This window comes from Lichenostomus cassidix, chromosome Z, assembly GCF_008360975.1.
Source record: "Lichenostomus cassidix isolate B80296 chromosome Z, HeHo_3.0, whole genome shotgun sequence".
NCBI lineage: Eukaryota > Metazoa > Chordata > Aves > Passeriformes > Meliphagidae > Lichenostomus > Lichenostomus cassidix.
The window spans coordinates 61,396,878-61,419,275 of NC_139511.1; the positions used below are offsets into that span (position 1 = coordinate 61,396,878).

Below are 22,398 nucleotides of genomic sequence, written 5' to 3' on the forward strand. Positions count from 1 at the left end.
TGGAATCCAGAATGGCACCAACTTCTTTAGGAAGATGTTTTTCAAACTGTTTGTTTTATTGTTTGGTTTTGTTTTTTTTTCAAGTGATACTTAATGAGTCCTAGATCTTTTATTCCATACAGCATGTTGTGGCTGCTTTCATTCCACACTTCTTCATGCTGAGTGGACTACTCTGCATCACTGAGCAATGGTTAGCTTTTGTCTAACAAAGGTCTGTTTCTGACCCAGTAGGTATTTCTTCTTAGGTGCAGAGCATTAGCAAGACAAATAATCCAAGACTCCCTCAACCATAATGAAATAATCTTATTCTTACGATAACTGAAAGGATACATATATGGGCATTTTGCTGTGTTAGTCTGAGGCAGGTACTAGTTCTACATAGCTGAACAGAGTGTCTCCAGATCTTTACCTCCCTTGGAGCTTTGCTTATTAGGGACATCGGGGAGTGCCACTGCTTCTGTGGATGGTCATCAGAGAATCCCAGAAAGGCCTGGTTTGGAAAGGGACCTTAGAGATCACCCAGTTCCATCCCCCGGCTGTGGCCCAGAATACCCTTCACTGTGTCAGGTTGCTCAGAACTCCATCCAGCCTGGCCTTGAACACTTCTGGGGATGGGGCATCTGCAATTTCTCTGGGAAGCCTGTTTCAGTTCCTCAGCACCTTCAGTAAAGAATTTCTCCCCACTATCAAATCTAAACCTCCCCTCTTTGAGTTTGAAGCCATGCTCCCTTGTTTTGTCACTACATGACAGAACTTGTGGAAAGTCTCTCTCCATCTCTATTGAACACTCCCTTCAGGTACTGGAAGGCTGCAGTTTGGTCACCCTGGTTCTCTTTTCCAGGCTTAACAATTCAAATTATCTCAGCCTTTCTTTGCTGGAGCGGTGCTCCATCCCTCTGATCATCTTTGTGGCCTCCTCTGGACTCACTCCAACCAGTTCATGTCCTTTTTATGCAGGGACCCCAGAGCTGATGCAGTGCTCCAGGTGGGTCTCACCAGAGCAGAGCAGAGGGGCAGAATCCCCTCCCTCCCCTGCTGCCCACAGGGCTCTGGATGCAGCCCAGGACATGTTTGGCTCTCTGGGCTGGGAATGCCATGGCCAGGGCATGTCCAGCCTCTCACCTACAGCACCCCAAGTCCTTCTGGGCCGAGCTGCTCTCGGTCTGTTCACCCCCAGCCTGTGCTGATACCAGGGATGGTCCTGACCCAGGTGCAGCACCAGCACTTGCTCTTGTTAAACCTCATCTGATTCCCTTGGGCTACTTCTTGAGCTTGTCCAGGTTCCTCTGGATGGCATCCCATCCTTCAGGGGTGTCAACAGCACCACTTAGCTTGGTGTTATCTGCTCATTTGCTGAGGGTGCACTCGATTTCTTCATCTGTGTCATTAATGAAGATATTAAGTAACACTGGTCATGATATGGACTCCTGAGGGAACACTACTTGTCACTGACAGCTGCTGGGACTCTGAGCCATTGACCACTAACCTGTGGATGTGACTGTTGAACCAGTTCCTCACCTACCGAACATCGTGTGCAATCAAGTTCGTCTCTCTCCAAATGACAGATGTTGTAGGGCTGTAAGGCCATGTCAAAGTCTTTACAGAAGTGCAGATAAATGACATCTGTAGCCATTTCTCGTCCACTGATGTAGTCACTCCACCATAGAAAGCCACTATATTGGGCAGGCGGGACTTGCCCTCAGTGAAGCTGTGCTGGCTGTCCTGAGCCAACTCCCTGTCCTCCCTGTGACTTAACACAGCTTCTAGGAATATGCACCATGATCTTCCCAGGCACAGAGGTGAGGCTGACAGGTTGGTAGCTCCTTGCATCCTCCTTTACACCATTTTTAACGATGGGAACCATTTTTCCCTGTTTCTAGCCACCTGGTACTACATGACTGCCTTGCAGTCACTTCATGACTGCACCTGACTGCCATGACTTTTCAAATACTGTGGAGAGTGGCTTGTCTGCCTCCTTTGGCTCTCCTCCCTTTTTCATCTGGTACCATTCTGCTTTGGAGCTGTTCTAACACAACATACTTCAACTTTACAAGCAAATGTGTGGCTTGTTGGTGATGAAAATAGACTAGTGACAAAGAAGCAGAAACATTGAAGGAATAGCCTGATTCAGAGCTTCTGCTGTCACAGTCATGTAAGGCCATCTCTTCATGCTTCAACTCATTCTGCAATACATAAATTCAACTCATACCTGAGGTGTCTCTGCACCTTTGTGTCATTAGGTATGTAGTGGATGTAGTTTGTTGGTTTAGTCTGATACGAACTAGTTTTCTATATTTTGCCTCTGGGAGAAAAAATGTCATGCCCTTAGGTCAGCTAAGAAATCCAGCGGAACAATGGAACTTTGTAGACGTTGCTGACTCTACATGTAAAAAAATTATCTTAAAATAAAAAGGCAACTTTATCTAGCTAGTTTTTTAATAACCTACTGCTAATACCTTAACATTATTCTGTGTTGGAAAATACGTGTAGTTCTTCTGGTTTTTCTCCTTGTGGATGGTGTTCTCTTTAGAAATAAGGCCTTTGATCCTGTAAAACTTCTGGATAGTGTGTTCTTTAGAAATAAAGCCTTTGATCCTGTAAAAGACTGCTGCTTCTGAAACAACTTTACTAAGTCAAGAACAGTCTAAATGGCAGCAGCTTTTATAAGTTATGTCAGATTACAGCCCATTAGTTCTTCTTAATGTCAAATTAACATTGAAATGTTTTCTTGTAATTTTTTTCCAATGCAAAAATAATTTTATATCAGTTTCTTTTACGGGCAGAGTAACCACTACAATCTTGAGAAAGTCTTTGGGTCAGAACAGTGTGGGATGAAATATTGAATTGTTAGTTTTTTCACCTTCCTTCTCCCATCTGTATCAATTTCTGAGCATTTAATTCAGCTTTTGTAACTCTGTTTCTCTTCTCATTTGCTATTCTACCTAGTTTAGGGTGGTTCCTGAATCACTACTAACTGCTATTTTACTAATTTTGCAGAGGAGAATATAATGGTTCACATTATGGTTGGCTGGTTTGTTTTTTTGTTTTTTTTTTCTTTTTGTTTTTTATTGTTACATCCTTCTTTTGGGTCAGTATAGTCATCAAGAAGACCCATGTGTAGAAGATACTCATAGAATTACAGAATCACAGAATATGCTGAGTTGGAAGGGACCCACAAGCATTGTCAAGTCCAGCTGCTGGCTCTGCACAGGACACCCCAAGAATCACACCAAGTGCCTGAGAGTGTTGTCCAAAGACACTTGTTGGACTCAGACAAGCTGGTGCTGTGACCACTGCCCTGGGCAGCCTGTTCCAGTGCCCAACCACCCTGTGGTGGAGAACCTTTATCTAATATCCAACCTAAACCTCCCTTGACACAGCTTCAGGCCTTTCCTTCACGTCCTGTCACTGTCACCACAGAGATCAGTGACTGTCCCTCCTCTCCCCTCATGAGGAAGCTGTAACTGCAATTTCTCCCCTCAGTCTCTTCTTCTCCAGGCTGAACAGCCCAAGTGACCTGAGCCGCTCTTCATTCAGCTTCCTCTTAAGGCCCTTCACCGTATTTGTTGCCCTCCTTTGGACGCTGTCTAATGGTTTAATGTCTTCTTTACATTGTGGCACCCAAACTGCCCCCAGCACTGGAGCTGAGGCTGCCCCAGCGCAAAGCAGAGCAGAGCAGAGCAGGACAATCCCCTCCCTTGCCCGGCTGGCCATGCGGTGCCTGAGGTACCCCAGGACAGGAAGGCCCCTTTGTTAGAGGCCTCAAAGCTGCTGTGTATTGCCAAACCCCCAGCATTTAGCCAAGACATGTGCCTTTGGCTACAGCTTTGATTGTGTCGCTATCCGCCCCCAAAGGCCTGCCGGAGCGGCCTGTTGGTGCCGGGCTTGGCCGCGGCCCTGCCGTGCCTGCTCGAGGCCACGAGGTGGCAGCAGCGCGCCGCGGCTGGGCGGCAGCGGCTGGGCAAGGTCCGTGCGCGGGAGGGAGCGGAGAGCGGCGCGGGTCAGCTGTGCGCGGGTCAGCCGTGCGCGGGTCAGCTGTGCTCGGGTCAGCTGTGCGCGGGTCAGCTGTGCGCGGGTCAGCCGTGCGCGGGTCAGCTGTGCGCGGGTCAGCTGTGCGCGGGTCAGCTGTGCGCGGGTCAGCTCAGCGCGGGTCAGCTCAGCGCGGGTCAGCCGTGCGCGGGTCAGCCGTGCGCGGGTCAGCCGTGCGCGGGTCAGTTCTGCTCGGGCCAGCTGTGCGCGGGTCAGCTCAGCGCGGGTCAGCTCAGCGCGGGTCAGCTCAGCGCGGGTCAGCTCAGCGCGGGTCAGCTCAGCGCGGGTCAGCCGTGCGCGGGTCAGCCGTGCGCGGGTCAGCTCTGCTCGGGCCAGCTCTGCTCGGGCCAGCTGTGCGCGGGTCAGCTCAGCGCGGGTCAGCTCAGCGCGGCTCAGCCGTGCGCGGGTCAGCCGTGCGCGGGTCAGCCGTGCGCGGGTCAGCCGTGCGCGGGTCAGCTCAGCGCGGGTCAGCTCAGCGCGGGTCAGCTCTGCGCTGCATCGCCCTGAGCACTTCTGTCCCACCTTAAGGCGTTCTGGGATTCTGTGGACTGAGGATGATCGGGGGAAAAGTGCTTCTGTGGAAAAACGACATGGGAAAGGAGGTTTTCACTTGTTTTGAAGCTGTTGCATGGATTTGGATGAAACGTTTCCAAGAATTCTACTTTTTAAAAGAGAAAAATGCTGAGAGGCTAGCAGTGGAATGCAGCTAAAACTTCCATAATTTTTCTTTATTGTTAAATGTGCCACGCAGTTTTGTTTAGTTTCTGAAAAATACATAGAGGGGCTGACACTGGTCATTTGTTTCCCCTGTGTCTACTAGGATCATGGTACAGATCCCAACACAGATATACACATTGTCTGTTACTTTTATTCTCTAGAGGTTCTTCTTCCTTGATGGAGAAATGCTGTTTGGGAATCCTTAGGATTGATGCTAGAGTCTTATAGTGAGTGCCAAAACTGACTGAGTTTGGTGTGGTTTTTTTGTTTTTAATTAAGAGAATTGGATTACATTTGCTACTGGGTAAAGTGCTATCCCAAGTCCTAGTCTGAATTATGAAAGCATCCTTGAGAGATTGTTAAGCATGGTGCTGGTCCCCTGTGGAGATTAATTTCATTCTTTGTGCAGGGAAATAAAGGCATTTTACAAAATCCAGCTTGCTGCTGCTTTTGGATCTAATAAATAAAGATATCAGTAACATACACAATTTCAATTAAACAATGTGCTGATTGAAAGTCAAAAGAGCTGTAATGAATACTTTCTAATGCAGCAAAATATGATTTCATTTCAGATGAATCTTAGACAATTTCATAATGCTTTTTCCTCCCTTGTACTTTTTTTTATTAGTTTTCCAGCTGTTTGGCAAAAAGCTTTGTGATGCTTATAATATGGACATACTTGTAGTAGCGTATCTCTGAAAAGCCTTTTACTGTACTATTACAGCCTTTAATATTTACTGATTTTCTTTTTTTTTTCCTCTTTTTTCAGGAAAACTGCAAGAAACTTCAACCAACCTATGTGCAAAGCTGCAAAGACAACTGTGGTAGAGGTAGGGAATTGAAACATAGTAAGCCCTCTACTGGTATAGTCAACATACCCCTTTATTTTACGTGGTATTCTGGAGTCAGTGGAGGGGAATTTCAAATCAGGGACAGTGGTCTAACCTCTCTCCTTGGATTGCCTGTTCCTGACACTGTGCTCTGCTTTAGTGAATAATTCCTTACTTGCTGTATGTATGATTCTGACCAGGACTTTGTGTTCACTGTGATCAGCCTTTGATAGAGAAACAAAGCAAAAGCCTTCACATTTGTTAAATAAAGTAATGTGTGGATGAAAGAGGAAGAGAGTAGGCTGTGCTTGAGGAGATTCACAGTAGACTTTATGCAAAACTTTTCGAAAATAAAGTACATGGCAACATAGATTAGGCAAATCTGGAAGCTATCACAGTTGTGGTCTCTAAAATTAAAAAAAAATACATAAATATCAGTCCATAATGAGATACAGACGTTTGGTTATGTCTTGACAAAGAGGATGGACTAGCTGATCTAGAAGTTTCTTCCAATCTTTTTGCTATTTTTCTTTGTGCGAAATGATAATATTTAAAAACATGAAGTAACCTACACCAGAAAAATATTGGTGCCTGGAGAGTTGCTAAGGCATATGTAAAAGATCGACTGCTCTATTAGCTTTTTCTTCACTTTCTGGTAAATTTTTTTATATGCCTAATAAAAGCTAAATATGATTTGGCAGTAAGATCAAGACAAACTCTTCTAGACTATTTCTAGTAAATGCATTATGGATTAGGCTTTTATTTCTTCAGGGTTTTTGGTTTGTTTTGTTTGGGGGTTATTTTGGATTTTTGTTTGTTTGTTTCTAAGATGTTATTTGGAAAATATATTTGTTACATAAGCATCTCTGGATAATACATTTGGGAACTTGAGTTACATCTTTGTGCCTTACAGAGCTATAACAAAAAATACCATAGTGCTTGCCACATGACTTGCAGTGACAATGCAGCAAAACATTTTCATGTTTTGTGTTCCAGAAAGGTTTCAAGTATTTTTCTATTTAAAAAAGAAATTAAGAATCTTTGCTTCTAGACACTTGTCCTTCATACCTTGTTCAGTCTGGCATCAAAAAAATTTAAGTAGATCAAAGCCTTCCACCTACCTTCCATCTCATTCTCTCTTTCTGCTCTTCTATGCACGTCTGATAGGGTAGAATTTTCTTGTCAGTGAGCAACTGATGTGACATCGTTCTTGCTGTAATTCCACATATCTGTTGTTAGTAGATCTGCTGTGAACTGTGTCCAGTCTGAGTCTTATTGCATTTTCAATGCCATTTAAAAAACTGTCAAGCTTTTTGCAAGATGGCATGTTAATATTACTTTACAATTCTATTTTTTATGGACAAATTAGATAAAGATGCGTAACCACAGATTTAGGACAAATATTTTGAACCATCCGTGATTGAACTTCTAAATGTCATTCTTTCAAAGTGGAATTCAGAATGTTGTGTTTGGATTTAAGAGTTCAAATCCAAGGAATCAGAAGGAAATATCTCAATACGGTGTCTAGTACATCCTCAGTGCTATGAGGATGCACTATGTCTTAGCTCATCCCTGGGGAACTGAGGCAACTAAAATTTTGAATTTTGCCTGACTCATTAGTTAATGTTGTTCAAGGTATTATCAATCAAGGGTGAAATTCTCAATCACATTTACAAGAAGAAAAAAGGTTGTGGACAGTAGTAATGCAGATATGGTCTTGGCAGCAGGGATTTCTAAATTCTGGTGTTTGTTTCCAGCTCTGATTCTGTTTTTCACTGACTGAACATTTAACTGCATTTAAGCTGACAGCTCTAGTTTCTAGAAGTAGAGACTTGAAGCCATCCCTGCTCCTTTTATAGCTACTGGTCAGGCTTGTCTTCAAAAATTCAGTGATTAATTGGGGTTTTCAGGATTGTAGTTTCCCACTTGCCTCAGGTTTACTTTAGTTTCTGATCATTGATAAAAATATGGAATGGGATTTGGCATAGGAAGGTACTGATGAAATATAAACTACTAGAAGTCCAATCTCAATGTTTCGGTGAGCTTGGTGAAAATAGGAAGATAACTGGAAATCAGTTACATTTGTTAACTTGTTCTGCTAAATTAACCTGAGAAGCTGTGAAATCTGATGGGCATACACAGTGAAAGACTTTTGTTCTTGACTTAATACTGTTCTCTAGGTTTAGTCTGTGTGATGTTTTACGCACTCTTTATCTGAAGTACAGACAGATACTTAATATTTGTAACAATTCAGAGGCAGAAGAATTTGTGGATGTGAAGGATAAGACAGAAAAATAAAGAGATAAGAGACAAAAGCCCCACTTTTCAAACTCACAGACTGATAGCTATTGTTTGCTTAAAAATTCTCCTGTATTGTGAGGAACAAGACAGGCTGTGCATAGAGGCTTCTGAAGGAGGAAGTCAGGCTGTCCTGTTACCTGTTATGTCTAGGACACACAGTGGAGAATTCTTGATTTTCAAAATTAATTTCAAAACGTCAGATTAAATTATTGGCTTTGTTCATTTTGTAAACTTCAGCCTTGTTTATTTTGAACAGGAAAATGGTCAGGAATAGCCATAGAGTACTTATTTAGGGATCAGAAATACACTGATTATAAATTTCTAACGAAATGCAACAGGTGCTTACTGATCTGCACAATTTTTTTGAACTGTTGCATGCATCTCTGTGGTTTATCTAAGTGAGAGGGAGTAGAATGTGCTATCAAGATAATAAGGATGTATGGTGAGGAAAAGATAACTGTAAAAATCCAGCTGTGCCAAGTCCAATGGAATTTTTACTTTAATTTGAAGACGACCCATTAATAAAGGTCCAAAACAAAATTCAACTGAATTGCATGATTTCTGTTATTTGGAAGTTAGCCTTTGCAGAGACAAAGGTTAAATAATGTTGGCAGCATCCATTAGTTTGGCTTTATCTATATATTAAAGCAAAATAATGCAGAGTTCATCTGCTTCTCACTTAAACTTGCAGAACTTGCAGAAGTTAAGCATGCAGTCAGATCTAGCTTTGTTTGAACCTGAGCTTGTGCACACACTCAGCCTGAGGCTTTCAGTTGTTTTTCAGCTCTATAAACACTTTCCTGCTCCTATTGGAAAGATGGGAGAATTGAGAAATCAGCTGATATAAAAGAAACTCAATGGTCAGATGTTACACACGAGCCACCAGCCCTTGTAAAGGTTGAAAGGAAGAGTGTGGGATGTGAAGAAACTGGAGGGTAGATGTGGTAACACTTCCGATGCTGTTGAATGAAGGTCATGCTGAGCTGAGGAGGTGTCACTGTGGTCAGGACCCTCAACAGAGTCATTGAATTGTGTGATGGGAAATTAAATGAGAGGCAGCTTGGAGCTGCAGAGAGGTCTCTTGGGTATGTGCCTAGACCCCTAGCACAAGGGCTGTGATAAGAGAGTGCTTCTTAACATGTGCATCTCCCTGCAGAGACAACTCCGAGCAGAACCCCACCGGGGCTTTGGGTCAGGACCCCCTTTTCAGTAGGGAATTGGGGCAACCTAAAGCCATAGGAGAAAACATGCTGTGGCCTTGGCAGGTGTGGATGTGATGGCAGCATGGGAAAGGCTGATATGGGCTTAGGTTCTTGGTTTCTGCCACAGAGTACATAAACATCTGTAACCGTCCCAAATGACCCTGAGCTGTTATTTGTTTTCTTGTTATTCTCTGCTGTGAGACCTACCAAATATTTGCCCTCAGTGAAGTGCTTTGAGATCTCAGCCATTGCCACAGTGAAAGTGTTTGGTAGTGGTAATGGTCAATATGTTCAGAAATATTTATTGACTGCCTGTTTGAATATGAAGTTTGAATAATTTTCTTGTTCAGATCGCAGAAGATGGCTAAATATATCTCCTTGGGTAAATAGCATTTACACCTCAAATAATATCAGGGGAGGGAAAAAAAAGAGTGTACTTTCTCATAAAAATGCATTAAATAAAAATCATTAAGCCCTGCATTTTATCTCTGGTTGCCTAGTAACAACACAGCCACATCAGTGAGCACCATTTTGTCAGGTACAATGAACTGCGTGGCACTAAGGGACAGAATCAGACTGAAATAAGCTATTTGTATCCTGTTATCTGTGCTAAATCATGGCATTTGGTTTTATTGAGGAAACTGGAAATGAACCTTTTTTTTGTGTGTGTGTCTATTCCTCCAAATGCTTTAACAATGGAAAAACTTTCCTCACATGCATAGCCCTCTTCCAAGGAATTCTTCAAGGTTTTTGCACAGTGACAGTTTACTATAAAAAGCCTGTAAGTACCACTTTAAAGTGAAACAATAATCTAATAGAATCTTTTTTGTCACCTGGATGCCCCAGCCATGGAACTCAAAACTGAATACTGATAGAGGATGGGTTTGGGATGGGCACAGACTTTACATCAGCGTGTGTTTCTGTGAAACCACAGATCAGGATGAAGGACATAGAACTGAGGTCCTTCTGTGCAAATGCTGTAACCACTGAGCTTTTATGTTGCTATAGTCTTTTTCGATATGATTTAATTGCTCAGTGATGAGTCCGTGTGTTCTCAGGCAATGGTTGTGAGGGAGTGTCTCATGGATCTGCAGTGGGGGAAAGGTTTTCTTTGAAAATCCAATTTGTTACAGCATGGACACTGAGCTTCTTAGTCCTGCCACATTACCACTTGCTTTTGGCACAAGTGGTAGTAGAACTCTAGTTGTCATAGTATGGTTGTATAATAAATTTGATATATATATATATAAATATAAATGTATAAGTATAGAAATCTTTGTATCTTAAACATGTAGGTGGTCATCAGGGCTTTTGACTGCATAAGTGTATTTACGTGCCTAGGCCTTGACTGAATCCTGAGTCAGAGATGCCTGTGGATCTGAACTTAGATAACCCAAATATAGTGTACAGACATTACAATAACCTTTCCCAGAGGAAACTTAGTTGAAAGATTTGAGTGAACACTTGTGGGAGAGCAGCTCTGAAACACAAGCTCACGATCCTCAGAAAGCATAGCAGAATGTCAGGAAAATAGCAAAATATCAGGAATGCCTCTTAGGAAGACTGGTTCCATAAGCTCAAATACTTGGATTGATGGAGTCTTCTAGGAGGTATAGCTAAGAAGAAATAAGGTTTGGGAAAGGCTATGTTAATGAGCTTGAGAATAAAATTTTCCTACATGGAGAAAGTATTGGAAGAGCAATAGGAGTTTGATCTTGATCACAGTCATTGTAATCTCAAACACAGAAAAGAAAAGTGATAGGAAGTGAGACCAAGGTCAGATGTCTGAGGCTAAGCATTACAAAGCCAAAGCAAACAAAAAAGCTTAAGCTTCTAAGAAATATCTAGCTCAGTAAAAAATAAAGAATACCTGAAAGTAGCGAGCAGTCTTTTTAAAAATACATACATATTGGACCAGGAGACCAAGGATACTTCACTGCTCAGTGAAGTGAGTAAAATTATCAGTGCAGATTACAGCAAAGACTGAAGTGTTTAATGCCTTTTCTCCTTCAGTATTGAGCAAAGTTAACCAGTTTGGTGGCTATAATGATGCCAATCATAGAAAAAGAGCAAATCAGAGAAGGATCGGAATTGCAATCCAGGGACTACTAGTATTGTTTTGGAATAATAGCTCCTAGAAACATTTGCACACTGTTGCCACAGCAATTTTAGTTTGCCAAGAAGAATCCTGCATCCAGACTTGAATACTCTTTTGTTGGTTTTATTTCCCTTCACTGTATTTGATTCCTTGCTTCTGTATGCTTGTTAAAAACAGAACAGAAAAACAAAACATTTGTACAGCTGTTGTGTAGACCATCTCAGAATGATTAGAGAAGTACTGGAATATAAGTTGTACTGGGATAGAAGACAATGCATAGGATAGTTCTTGTTACATTTTGTTAACATGCTTCTGATTCATGGTATGACTCTTGGGGTGTCCTCTGCAGGGCCTTCTATTCTATTCTTTTATTTTTTTATTCTATTCTTATCAGGGTAATAAATTTCTTTAATAGTTGATTTAGTTATGTGGGGCTTGTTGATGATTTTTTTTTACTTGGGGTTTTTTGTTGTTTTTACTGTTGTTCTTTTCTTTTCTGGCTGGTTTTTTTTCTACAGTTGCTTTTCTTTTGCGTATAACATCTAATTAAATGGCTTCAGATTTGACACTTCATTGCTCAGGTAGTGAATATTAAGTGGTTAAAATTTATATCAAATTCGTGTCACAGCAGATCAAATTGTTGATGACTGGTGTTCGGGTAGTTTTACCTACACATAATATAGTGCTGGAAGATTTGAATTTGTTTTTCTTGTATCTGTCCTCTTATATTTTATTCCTTTCTAAATGATACTTTCTTGAATACGTATCATGATTTTTGTCAGCATTCAGCTTCAGAAGTTCATTGCAGATGCGAATATAATCTTCAACAGAAAAAGTTCCTTTTATCCTTGTCTCATATGTTAAGAACAAATATGACATTCAAAAAGAACAAGAAAAAGCAAGCTCGTGGTTGATCAGTAGATACTGCAGATTGCCAGGAAGTCAGTGTGCTGGAGAAACTGATGGAAAGCCTCTGCTTCTAAAGCTAAATTTAGAGGGCTTTTTGTAACATTTTGTAGAAAGCCTGATAGACTGTGCATTTGAAGTACATTTCATGAGAATTTGAAAATTAAAAGGGTTTACAATACTCTAACTTTTCAGTCCTGCTTTATGTGTAAGATGTGTAAATCAATCAATGATTTACCTGTCATTGCATTTAAAATCATGCATTATTATAGCACTGAAAAGAAGGGAGAGTTTTAGGCATGATTCAAGGAATTTACAAGCATATATATTGGTGTTTAAAGCATTAATTTGTTTTGTTTGCTATTAACATATCTGATGGAGATTTCTAGTGTAAAATGAGAAAGATTAGACATCCAAACTGAAAATCTTCAAAAAAATTGCCTTCTGACATGAAGCAAATGCATTTTTTCAGGTGGTCAAAACACTGAGATTTGAAAAGCTGCAGCCTCATAACTATTGCTGCAGTGAAAAGTTTTGAGTAATTGAATCAGCAGTTCAGATTTTAGCAGCATCCTTTTAGCTATTGCAGCATCCCTCCCTTGCAAATGCTATAGAATTACTCAGTAAAAAAAAGTGAATATTTAAACAGAACTAATGCATTGAGATACTTAAATCATGCTAATTTTTCAGGCTGCAGACAATGGCAAAAGAATGAGTGAAAACAACAGAGTAGTTTTCCATTTCTGTGTCCCAAAGTGTTGCCTAGTCTTCCTTTTTCTTTTCCTCCCCAAAACCTTGTTAAATTCTGTTACAGAGAACTCTCACTCATGATGCCTAGTGTGTGGAAATGTACTCCCATTTATATTCCCATGGATTACGTACTAGGATCCTTAGTTTGCCACTTCTGATTCATCTGGAGAAAGCAAAAATTAACCAAATCTTAAAGCAACTTTATGTTTGAACAGGTGTTGTAAGTTTTCTAGTATAGAGAAACAAGCACACTCCTCCTTTGGAATAAGTCAGATGTATTTTAAAAGTTTTCTTCTTGTTGTTGAAAAACATGGAGAAAGGCAAAGGCATGAGCACTGGGGTTGGCTCAGTTGGTCAGAGCATGGTGCTGGTTATGCCAAGCACATGGGTTTGATCCCCATAAGGGTCACTCGCTTAAAAGTTGCATTCCATGATTCTTGTGGGTCCCTTCTGACTCAGATGATTCTGTGTTATAATCCTGATTGAAATGGGGGAGATACATAGACAAGTAGCTGTGTAAGCAATGGGATAAGGAGCACTTATGCTAAAGACAATTTTTCACCATTTCTAGTGAAATCAGAATTTTCTTATTAGGCTATGGTAAACAAAAATTTCTATTTTTATAGTTTGAAGAACTTATACAAATTTTTCTACCAGTTTCAAATAATAATTTTGGTTCTGTAAAGCACTTTATTCTTGGGTTTTTTTTTATTTTTATTTCCATGTGTGTCTAGTCCTCTCTTTTCCAGGCTGCTTTTAGAAAGGATAATGATTAAGTGAAAGAAATGTTTAGTTGTTCTTAAAATTTGTTGCTGACAGTCTCTTTATACCCACATTTCTGTGATCTGTTGAAAGTATGTAAGCCACATCAGTTGTTTTCTTTCTTTCAAACCTTTCCTTGAAGAGTACCCTGACTACTTTCTTCCTCAAAACAGTGAAGAAATTTATTTGTCTTGACTATTTTGTGGAGTTGGGATGTCTGCTATGATTCTGAAGGTGAAATGGACCACACTAATTCCTTGCTGAGAAACAAAGTGGTACCATGTCAAGTAGCTTTTAGAAATCTTTGTAAATTACCACTGCCTATAATGAACATCTGAAATAAGGAGAAGAACTAATAGATGTATGCACAGAACGTGCCATTTTGAGGTGAAGTTACCTTTTTGTTACCTTTATTGAAATACCTGCAGGGTTTCTTTTTCTTACTGGAGAGAACCAGCAATGTAATTGGCTACAAACCAGCTTCCAATGCATTGTTTTACTGAGATTACCTTACTATGTGTCTTCTGCTTGGCCTGCTCTGGTCTGATCCTTAGTTAGAGATAGTTGTTGAGTCTGAGGATGGTGTAGTTGCAGTTAAATAGACTGTATAGTACAAAAATCATCTTCATGGATAATGCAACTAAATCTCTGGTTTTTTTCCCTTTTATTTTTGTTTTACTTTTCTACCTCTCCCTTCAGTATTTAAATTCCATTTAGTTAATTTTTGAAAGTAAAGCTTAAATTTATCTCCTGACCTTTAAGTTACATTTCTTGGAATGCATAAAATTTGAAAGCTCTTTTTGTCTCTTTTCATTTGTCATTTTTCTGATGTGAATAAGAAAATAAAATCTTTTGTTGTCATAATGGTTGGGAGTTTTTTTGGGTTCAATTATTGCTGGTAAAATGTGAATAATTGTAATTTAAAAGTCAGTTATTTATTTTTACCCCCTAATAATTTCAAAGGCTTTCAAGCTAATGTGATTTGAAAATAAGTAACAAAGTACAGAAATAATGTATTTAAAGCAAAATGTGTTTTGTTTGCAAAAATGTTAAATTATATTCCAGTAGAGTAAATACCGTTAGCAGCTGTTCTGTTCTGGAGTGGGAGTATTTGGGATGTGGTCAGTCACCTTATTCAGAAGAGAACAGATTAAATAGGTTCTTCTACTATGAACTAGCCCCTAGCAAATGAAGACCATATTTACTGATTGTGGGTGTTTTGTTTGTTGTCTTCTGGCTCTTCTCCCATTATTTAATTATTTTGATTGAAAAATAATTACATCATGTAATCTGAAAAAATATTTTCCAAAATTGCCACCTCCAGATATGAGAAAACTATTTTGTATATATTCCACATGGATGGTTATGTTTTCTTTTGTGTTAAGAACTTAGGTATTGAATACAAATTGGGTGCTTTATCACCTCGTTTCATCAAGAAAGCACAAGTCACAAAATGTGATCACAGCCAGCAGGAATTCACTGATGACTTACATCAGAGCAGCCACAAGGTTTCAGAAGGAGTCACTCCTCAGGTGTGCCTGCTGTAGGAGGCTGGTTTGATTGGTAATGCTCGGGCTGCTGGACTGTTGGATCTTAAAGTAATCTCTCATGCTTTCAATTCAGGTACTTTTACCATAAAATAATAGTGCCAAATACAAAGGAATGAATTTAAGGAGATAAGAAGACAGCTATCTTCACTTTCACTTTTTGGTGCATACAGAATTACAAAGACGTACTAGTGGAAGTCATCAAACAAGCAAGACCATCAATTTAATGGGGGAACTTCTTTGAGAAATTTTGAGGATCTTTGAGGAGATCCTTTGAGATCTTTGAGGATCTTCAGACTTTTAACATGTTCTTGAAACCTAAGACTGTTGCCTATCCTCGCTGTGCTAATATGTGACTAGCTTAAAAATTTCTGAAGTGTAGTTCTATGTGTGTGGGAGAGCCTCTTCTGAGACTCGTGGTTAAATTTTTCACATTCTTTCATGCACACACACAGCTTTACATATACATAGCCATTGCAGATAATCAAGTATGCTTCCCCTTTTCTTTGTGATGTTTATCCTGGAGCTGCTGTGTGTGAGTACCTAGAGCAGGTAATTTAGTGTTGTCTGTTTTCTTCTCTGCTGTCAGCAGTACAGCGTGGAGGAGGATGTCAAATGCACAGAACGGAAAGGGGCAGCAGGAGGAAACAGGCAGCAGGTGCAGAGAAGTGTGAGAGGAGATTAAGCCTGAGGCAACTACAAGTGGAGGTGGTAATTGACGAGATTTAGAGCAGAGAAAACAAAGGTGAATTGAGTATATTCTAGCAGGGGCTCCTGATTTAGGAGGATCTGTAGCTACATGATGAAAAAACTGGAGACAAATGTAGGAGATTTATATCAGTTTTGCTTCCGTAATGATCGGATACGACATACTGGGAACAGATCTCACTGTTTTTCTCTGTGGTGTTTACAGTCTACTAGAAACTAGGAAAACACATAAAGATACATAGGATCTTCAGTAGTATGGAACAGGCAAATAAAGAACAGCTGTATGTTCTTCTTGTATGGCGCAGAGAAGGGAGCACACAGTGAAATTACAAGAGGTAGTGAGAAATGTTTTTCGTTTTAGTTAAGTTTAAGAAATGCATCATTAGTGTCTTTTGGTTTCTGAGGAAACCATTAGTTCCTAGCACATGAGAAGCTATGAAGGAGGTGGCCTCTGTCCAGCCTCTGACTGAGGACATCTTTCAACTGCATGTTGCCAGCAGCTGGGAGACTATAACCAGAATTACCACACTGCCTTTTAGATCCTGTTGCTAAGAAAAAGGCTTACTGGGCTAAGTGTGAGCTATTCCAGGCTCATTATGTGAAAGGCTCTCTAACAAATATGAACTTTACACGTTTTTACTGTTCCCTGGCCCTCAGTATGTTTATGAAAACATTTATTTGAAGTTTGATGGGAGCGTAATGTGGTAATTACTGTCCAAGATGTGCCTTTATCAGGGTATTTGGTAGTTGTGTGATTTTAAAGTTATAAAAGTCTCTTTTTCAGGATGGGTATTGGCAGGCTGTCATTCCTTTACTGTAGGATTTTGACAGGTGTAGAAATTTTGTGGTCTCTCTGATCTTAGAAAAGGAAAGACTTAAACTCAGAAGATCCTCTATTGCATCTCCCTTCATGCAAGCAGAACTTAGTAATATTAACCAGCTTTTCATTCTCTGTAGTTCAGTAAGTTTGTAGAATGTGTTCTTAATTTCCAGTGGACTGTTTTCAGAGCGTATTTCACAGTTTTACAAAATCAAAGCTTTTTGTGAAATTCAGTCTAAACAATATTAACTTTTTTCCCTCTCTTTTTTGTCATTAACCATAATTAATGATTGATCACAGTTTCTGTGATCTTGAATAAGACACATAAAATTTATCCTTATAACCCATAATATGTATTTTAAGGTTTTTTAAATTTTGTGATTTTAAATGTTATGATGAATTTTGCAGTGACATCCTGACTCTTCCAGTAGTGAACTGAAGAAATGCACTGATGAGAGTGTCTTGAGCATCTAAGGGGCTACATTTTACTTCATTCCTCTTGTTGGTTTCGACACTTGACCAGTTGAAATGTTTTATTTTACTAATGTTCTGCTAGGAATTGTCATTATTTCAATTTGAAGAACTGAAGTGAACTAGGATAATTAAGATAGTGACAGAGAGGTTTAATAAAATTAGTGTGAAAATAAGCTACTTAAAAATGCATAGATTTGTTAAGCTCGGATTCTCTCCCCATCTTTTTTTTTTCTTTTATGCACACATTTTTGATATCTTTTCTGTAATAAAGAATTATATTGTAATTTCTGGTTATAGCTTAGTTTTATGAAAACTGAGATTTAAAACTAAACAAGCTGAAAGTATGTAGCAGAATAGGTAAAAGGAACATATTCAAAATAAAGGCCTTTTTATTTTTGAGTGTTTAGGCATGAATAGTTTGTCATTGTCATTTCCTTACCAATTTTTGGTCAGGAACCAGACTTTCTTAATTTTCTTACTAGAAGTCCATAGCTATCAATGTTCCCTTTTTCTCTCTGGAAGCCTTCCGAAATTCTGAAATAAAACTAGAAAAACAGCTGAATTTCTGTAAGGGAAAGAAATTCAAATTACTTTAAAAAGGCAAAGTAGATGTAAATTACAGAAAGAATTGTTACTGTGAAGGAAATGACCAGTGCCTCTGTGAGTGCTGATACCAAAATGAATGGCAGAAGGCTCTTGTGAATCATAGCAGAGAACAGCTTTTATGTTCTGGGTGTACTTACAGATAAACCAGTTTTCAGAAAGGACTGAATTCATTCATCCTGCTTCCATTGTCATCAGAGATTTTCACGAACAAGATACCCAGGAAAAATAAACCCAATACTGTGAAATTCTTGAAACAGTGAAAGGATTTTTGAATCAGGCATCAGAGCCTTCCCAGAAGAGGGAAGTCAGAACACATGGTCTCCTGAAGTTACTTCTTAACTCTAAGTGTATAGCAAAGATGTGAACATTTTCTATCTTTTTACATATTGATGAAAGAAGATTTAAGATGAACACATGTGTGATCAGGCAATCTAAAAGATACCAGAGGATTTTGATTTTCTAATTACAAAGAGTACAGGAGGTGATCTGCCCTGATTAGTTCCCTCTCTATGCTTTGCCAGACGTGGTGTCCCTTGGGTGGGACGCTACATAATGATTTTTTATGTTTACAGAGATTCTTCTGTATGTGACAAAACAATGCCTGAGGCAGGGTGAGTACAGAAAAGAAAGAACTGAAGCATAGGTAAGATGAGAGCAGAGCAGGAGGAAAACTCACACACATCCTTTGAATTATTAATATGGATGCACTCCTGCCTTTCTCCTTGAGGCTTCAGCTACAGTGGTGTTACAGAAGCAACTTGTAAAGAAACAGGAATCCTGAAAGGGAATTGAATATGCCCAGTGACGGAACTATTAAATTTTTGTTACTGTTCTTGTGTAGGAAGATACTTGGGCAATGCCTTGTGGTGGCCACAGGCACTAAGGTGCTGATTGCCATGGCCGTCAGATTTCCTGGTGTCACTTCTGCTGGCACAGCTTCATCTCTGGCAGTGTTGATGGCAGGCAGCCCATGTGTGGTGCCTCACTGTCGAGTTCCCTGGGAAAGGAGTTGGGAGACAGAGCTGGAGCACTCAGACAGCACTTCTGCTTCCCCTGCATGAATTTTCCATTTTCTATGTAAATGTCCTGATTACTTTCACTTGCAGAACTGGAAGACAGTTAATTTTTCATATATGACATGCAAATTCTTAATCCCTTTTCAAAATTCCTCTTTACTGCTGTGGAGATATTAGAACATTTTTAATTTTAGTTGCACTTGATATTTATTCCACATAATGGTAGAACATGGAAAGGTGTTCCAGTCATCAGGGATCCTTATGCTTATCTGAAATCCCTAGGACAAAATACAGTTTGCAGTTTTATGTTCATTTAGGATAATATTTGGAAATAATAGAGGAAAAGCTATCAAGCTGACTGCCGTGTCCCAAGAGACAAAATACAAACCAATTAGCAGAATGGCGTGACTGATAACAAAATCCAACAATTTATTGTTGGATGAATAATTTATTCTGTGTATTCTTTGGGGGGAGAGACTCAGTGTGTCAGGTTTTCTGACAGGATAATTCTTTTGGAGTTGGTTGAATTGTGCCAAGATTTTGGTTTTCTAATCTCAGCTACTGCAGCAAATAAATATGGTTATTCTGTGAGAAAGTTCAAATCAGGAGCAATTAGTATTCCCCAGGCCTAGTTTTCCATCTGATAAGTGAAGGTAAATTTAATTAGAAAGGGTGAATTTGGGAATTCTGGTAGCAGATCATCTGCTTGCCTATTGCTTCATTGGGAAGTCTTGTCTCCTGCTTCTTCTCCCTTTTGAGCATATTCTGACAGTAGTCACTGCACCAAAAGTGCAGTGTGCTTCAGGATTTTTTCATTTTACCCTATGTTTGACTTGGTGTCCATACTAATCTTAAAATGTATGTATAAAATAAGAATCTTCAAGTGAGATGAATGCAACTGTAGCATTTTTTCATGAATATGCAAGTCAGAGTTTTCAAAATAGTGATTGGATTGTCTCTCCTTATCTCGTGGGTAAGGGCTTTCTAGGTGTGGGCCTCTGTTCTCCATGAGCACTGAGGGTGGTGTTGCTGTGGTTTTACTGCTTCTTTCTTAGGATGTTTGCCTTGCAGATTTCACAGCACGTCCATTTTGCCTCTTTAACCCTGGCCTTTTTTAAGGGATCATCTGAACCTGATCCTGTGATCTTCAGTTTTTTAATTTTTCTTCTCCCTCTCCTGCATTTAGGGTGGATTGGTTTGTTTGTTTGTTTATTGTCAAAATTCAAGGCACAGTAGGAAGGTAATTGTCTATCAGATGTGCTATAGATTTTAGTATTGATCATATTGTGCAGTAGGATGTCAAAATGAGTTTTAAACTCTTTGATATTGCTTCACTGGTGATAGCTGTTAAAAGAGTTACCCATACCATACCCTGGGTCTTGTTTTGGGGTTATTAGACTTTGGACATTCCTAAGAGTTTAATGAATTCCTGCTGATAAAGCAGTTTGGAAACTTTATTTTAATCTTCATTGTTATGTCCTCTGAAATAGATTGTTGTACATCATCTTTGTTTCTCTAACATTACATGTTTTCTGTGTGGTCAGATCCAACTGCTGACAACACTGACATTAGTGTCTGCTTTGTGGCAGAGTGAGATATGCTCTGTGTACCTCAGACTTGTCAGGGAAAGCACCAGGCATGGCTGAGGGTCTGTGATGCAGGTATTTGTCTGTATCAGTGTGTCTAACTAGACCACCCCGAACTCAGGTGTAGAAGGAAGGAAACCCCTGTTGTCTTTGGTGCTCCAGATAGGTGACATTTCAAATCTACTACATGTGGATGAGTGCCATTTTTTGCAGAATCTCTGTTTCATTAACTGTAAAGACTTCTAAATCTTCATCGTACATCTTTTTTCTTGCAATCCATCATTACAGTTCAAATGTTTTCTATTTTTGAGTACGCTATGGAAAACCTTTGATCCAGGTTCTATGTTTGTGTTCTCTAAATCCATACTTTTGCTTTTTTTTTTTTTAATGCTTTGTTACTAGCACATCATTTTCCTCTGTTTGGGCAGAAATTGTTTGTAGGTACAAACAATTCTGATATAACTGTTCACAGTGTATTTCTTCAAGTTGGCCCTACAAATGGGCCTGTTAAAACATAGATTACCTTCAATTTGCATGAAAAAACATGCTTTGAAAAAAGAGGACAGATAAGCATCTAAGTTAACCTGTTTTAAAGACTATATCTATTTTGTCCCATTCCTTAGTTTTCTTAAATGCTGTACATTTAATATTTCATTTCAAAACTTCGTTGGTAAAACCTTTCATTGAATACTTTTTTCTAAATATTTTCCTTTTCACTCTGTAGGTAGAAGAAATTGTTGATATAGGAGCATTTGCCCCAGAAGACATTCATGTTCCCAAAATCTATGTTGATCGTCTATTACAAGGAGAGAAGTTTGAGAAGAGAATTGAAGTAAGTAGCTGAACTTCTCAGTCACAGCATATTTCAGCTTGGGGTATATTTAAAATCTGCATGGTGTTTACTCTAGCCACCAAGTCTTAGCACTGAGAAAATAGTGTGAGAAACACCCATCAGTTTTGATAAAAACTGGAGCTTAGGTAAGTACTTATGTAGTTAGTAGTTAGGTGGGGCCCTGAGGACTAAGCCTTGTTTCTCACATCTCAGACTCTATGATTCAGTCCTTGAATAATTTAGAGCAGCTACCTGTAGCCCTGGATGGTTTTACTGCGGTTGAAAATTTAGGGGAAAATGCTACTTCATTCTCCTTCGCTTTCTCAGTTCACCTGCTGTAGACACAACAAGCTGAACACCTAGACCAGGATCTGACTTTGACAAGTAAATACTTTCTATTCCACTGAGAGCTTTTGATGTGGGCATGTAGGGCCAGTCTCAGTCCCTTTCATGCCATGTGTTGAATTATGATACGTTGCAAAGGTACTGGAAGCCTTTGTTCCCTTTTCTTTAATCAGGAACTCCTTTAGCTGGTGGCCATTCTAGTCTAAATAAAAGATGTCAACAGTTATTAAAAATTTCAGCAGTAATATTCCACCACTGAAAACATCCATGAAAATTATGGTTATGTAATTGTTCTTTATTGTTTCTGTGGCTTTTCCACACTCAAGGTATGTCCCTATATTCATTTTGGTGATGTGACAATGCTTTTAAAGTGCAGTTGAAAATTCTTTATGTCTTCTGTGTCTGCATACTCTGGAGGTGAGAATTATTCAAAATGTCATCAGAAGAGCTGGTAGATGGAAAGAAGTATGATGCAAGGAAAAAAAGTCTGTGGAAAAAAAGTGCAGAAAGGAATCATAATATTTAAACTTTTGTTATTAAAATCAAGTGCCAAAGTCCTAGAAAGTCATACAGGGCCTTTTCTTTTAGTAGAATTCCATCTGTTCATTCTGCAAAAGCGTATTGCATGTTGTTGAGTAATTGACTGCAAGCAGATGTGTCAAACCTTTTATTTTTTGTCCTCTGGTTATGTTGGGTTTGATTGCAATTAATGGCCTGTTTTCTTTTTCTGAATGGTTGCATTATCTCACAGAAAAGTTTTGTACCTTTTACAATAGAGATTTTTTAAAAATTTATTAAACTGTTGCTTCTATAGTATCTTGGCTCCATAAGTGAATACCTATGTAGTCAATACCTACCTAGTCATCTGC

The 22,398-nt window shown here is 39.4% G+C and overlaps 1 protein-coding gene across 2 annotated transcripts in view; it reads left to right on the forward strand.

Annotated features, from left to right (window-relative positions):
• The window catches only part of OXCT1 (3-oxoacid CoA-transferase 1), an 84,883-nt gene that overhangs the window by 24,640 nt on the left and 37,845 nt on the right, over nucleotides 1–22,398 (forward strand). For both annotated transcript variants that reach the window (XM_085042994.1, XM_085042995.1), the window contains exons 7-8: nucleotides 5,516–5,576; nucleotides 21,077–21,184. In XM_085042994.1, the coding sequence (XP_084899120.1) occupies nucleotides 5,516–5,576; nucleotides 21,077–21,184 (169 nt within the window). The remainder of the gene's footprint in view (nucleotides 1–5,515; nucleotides 5,577–21,076; nucleotides 21,185–22,398) is intronic.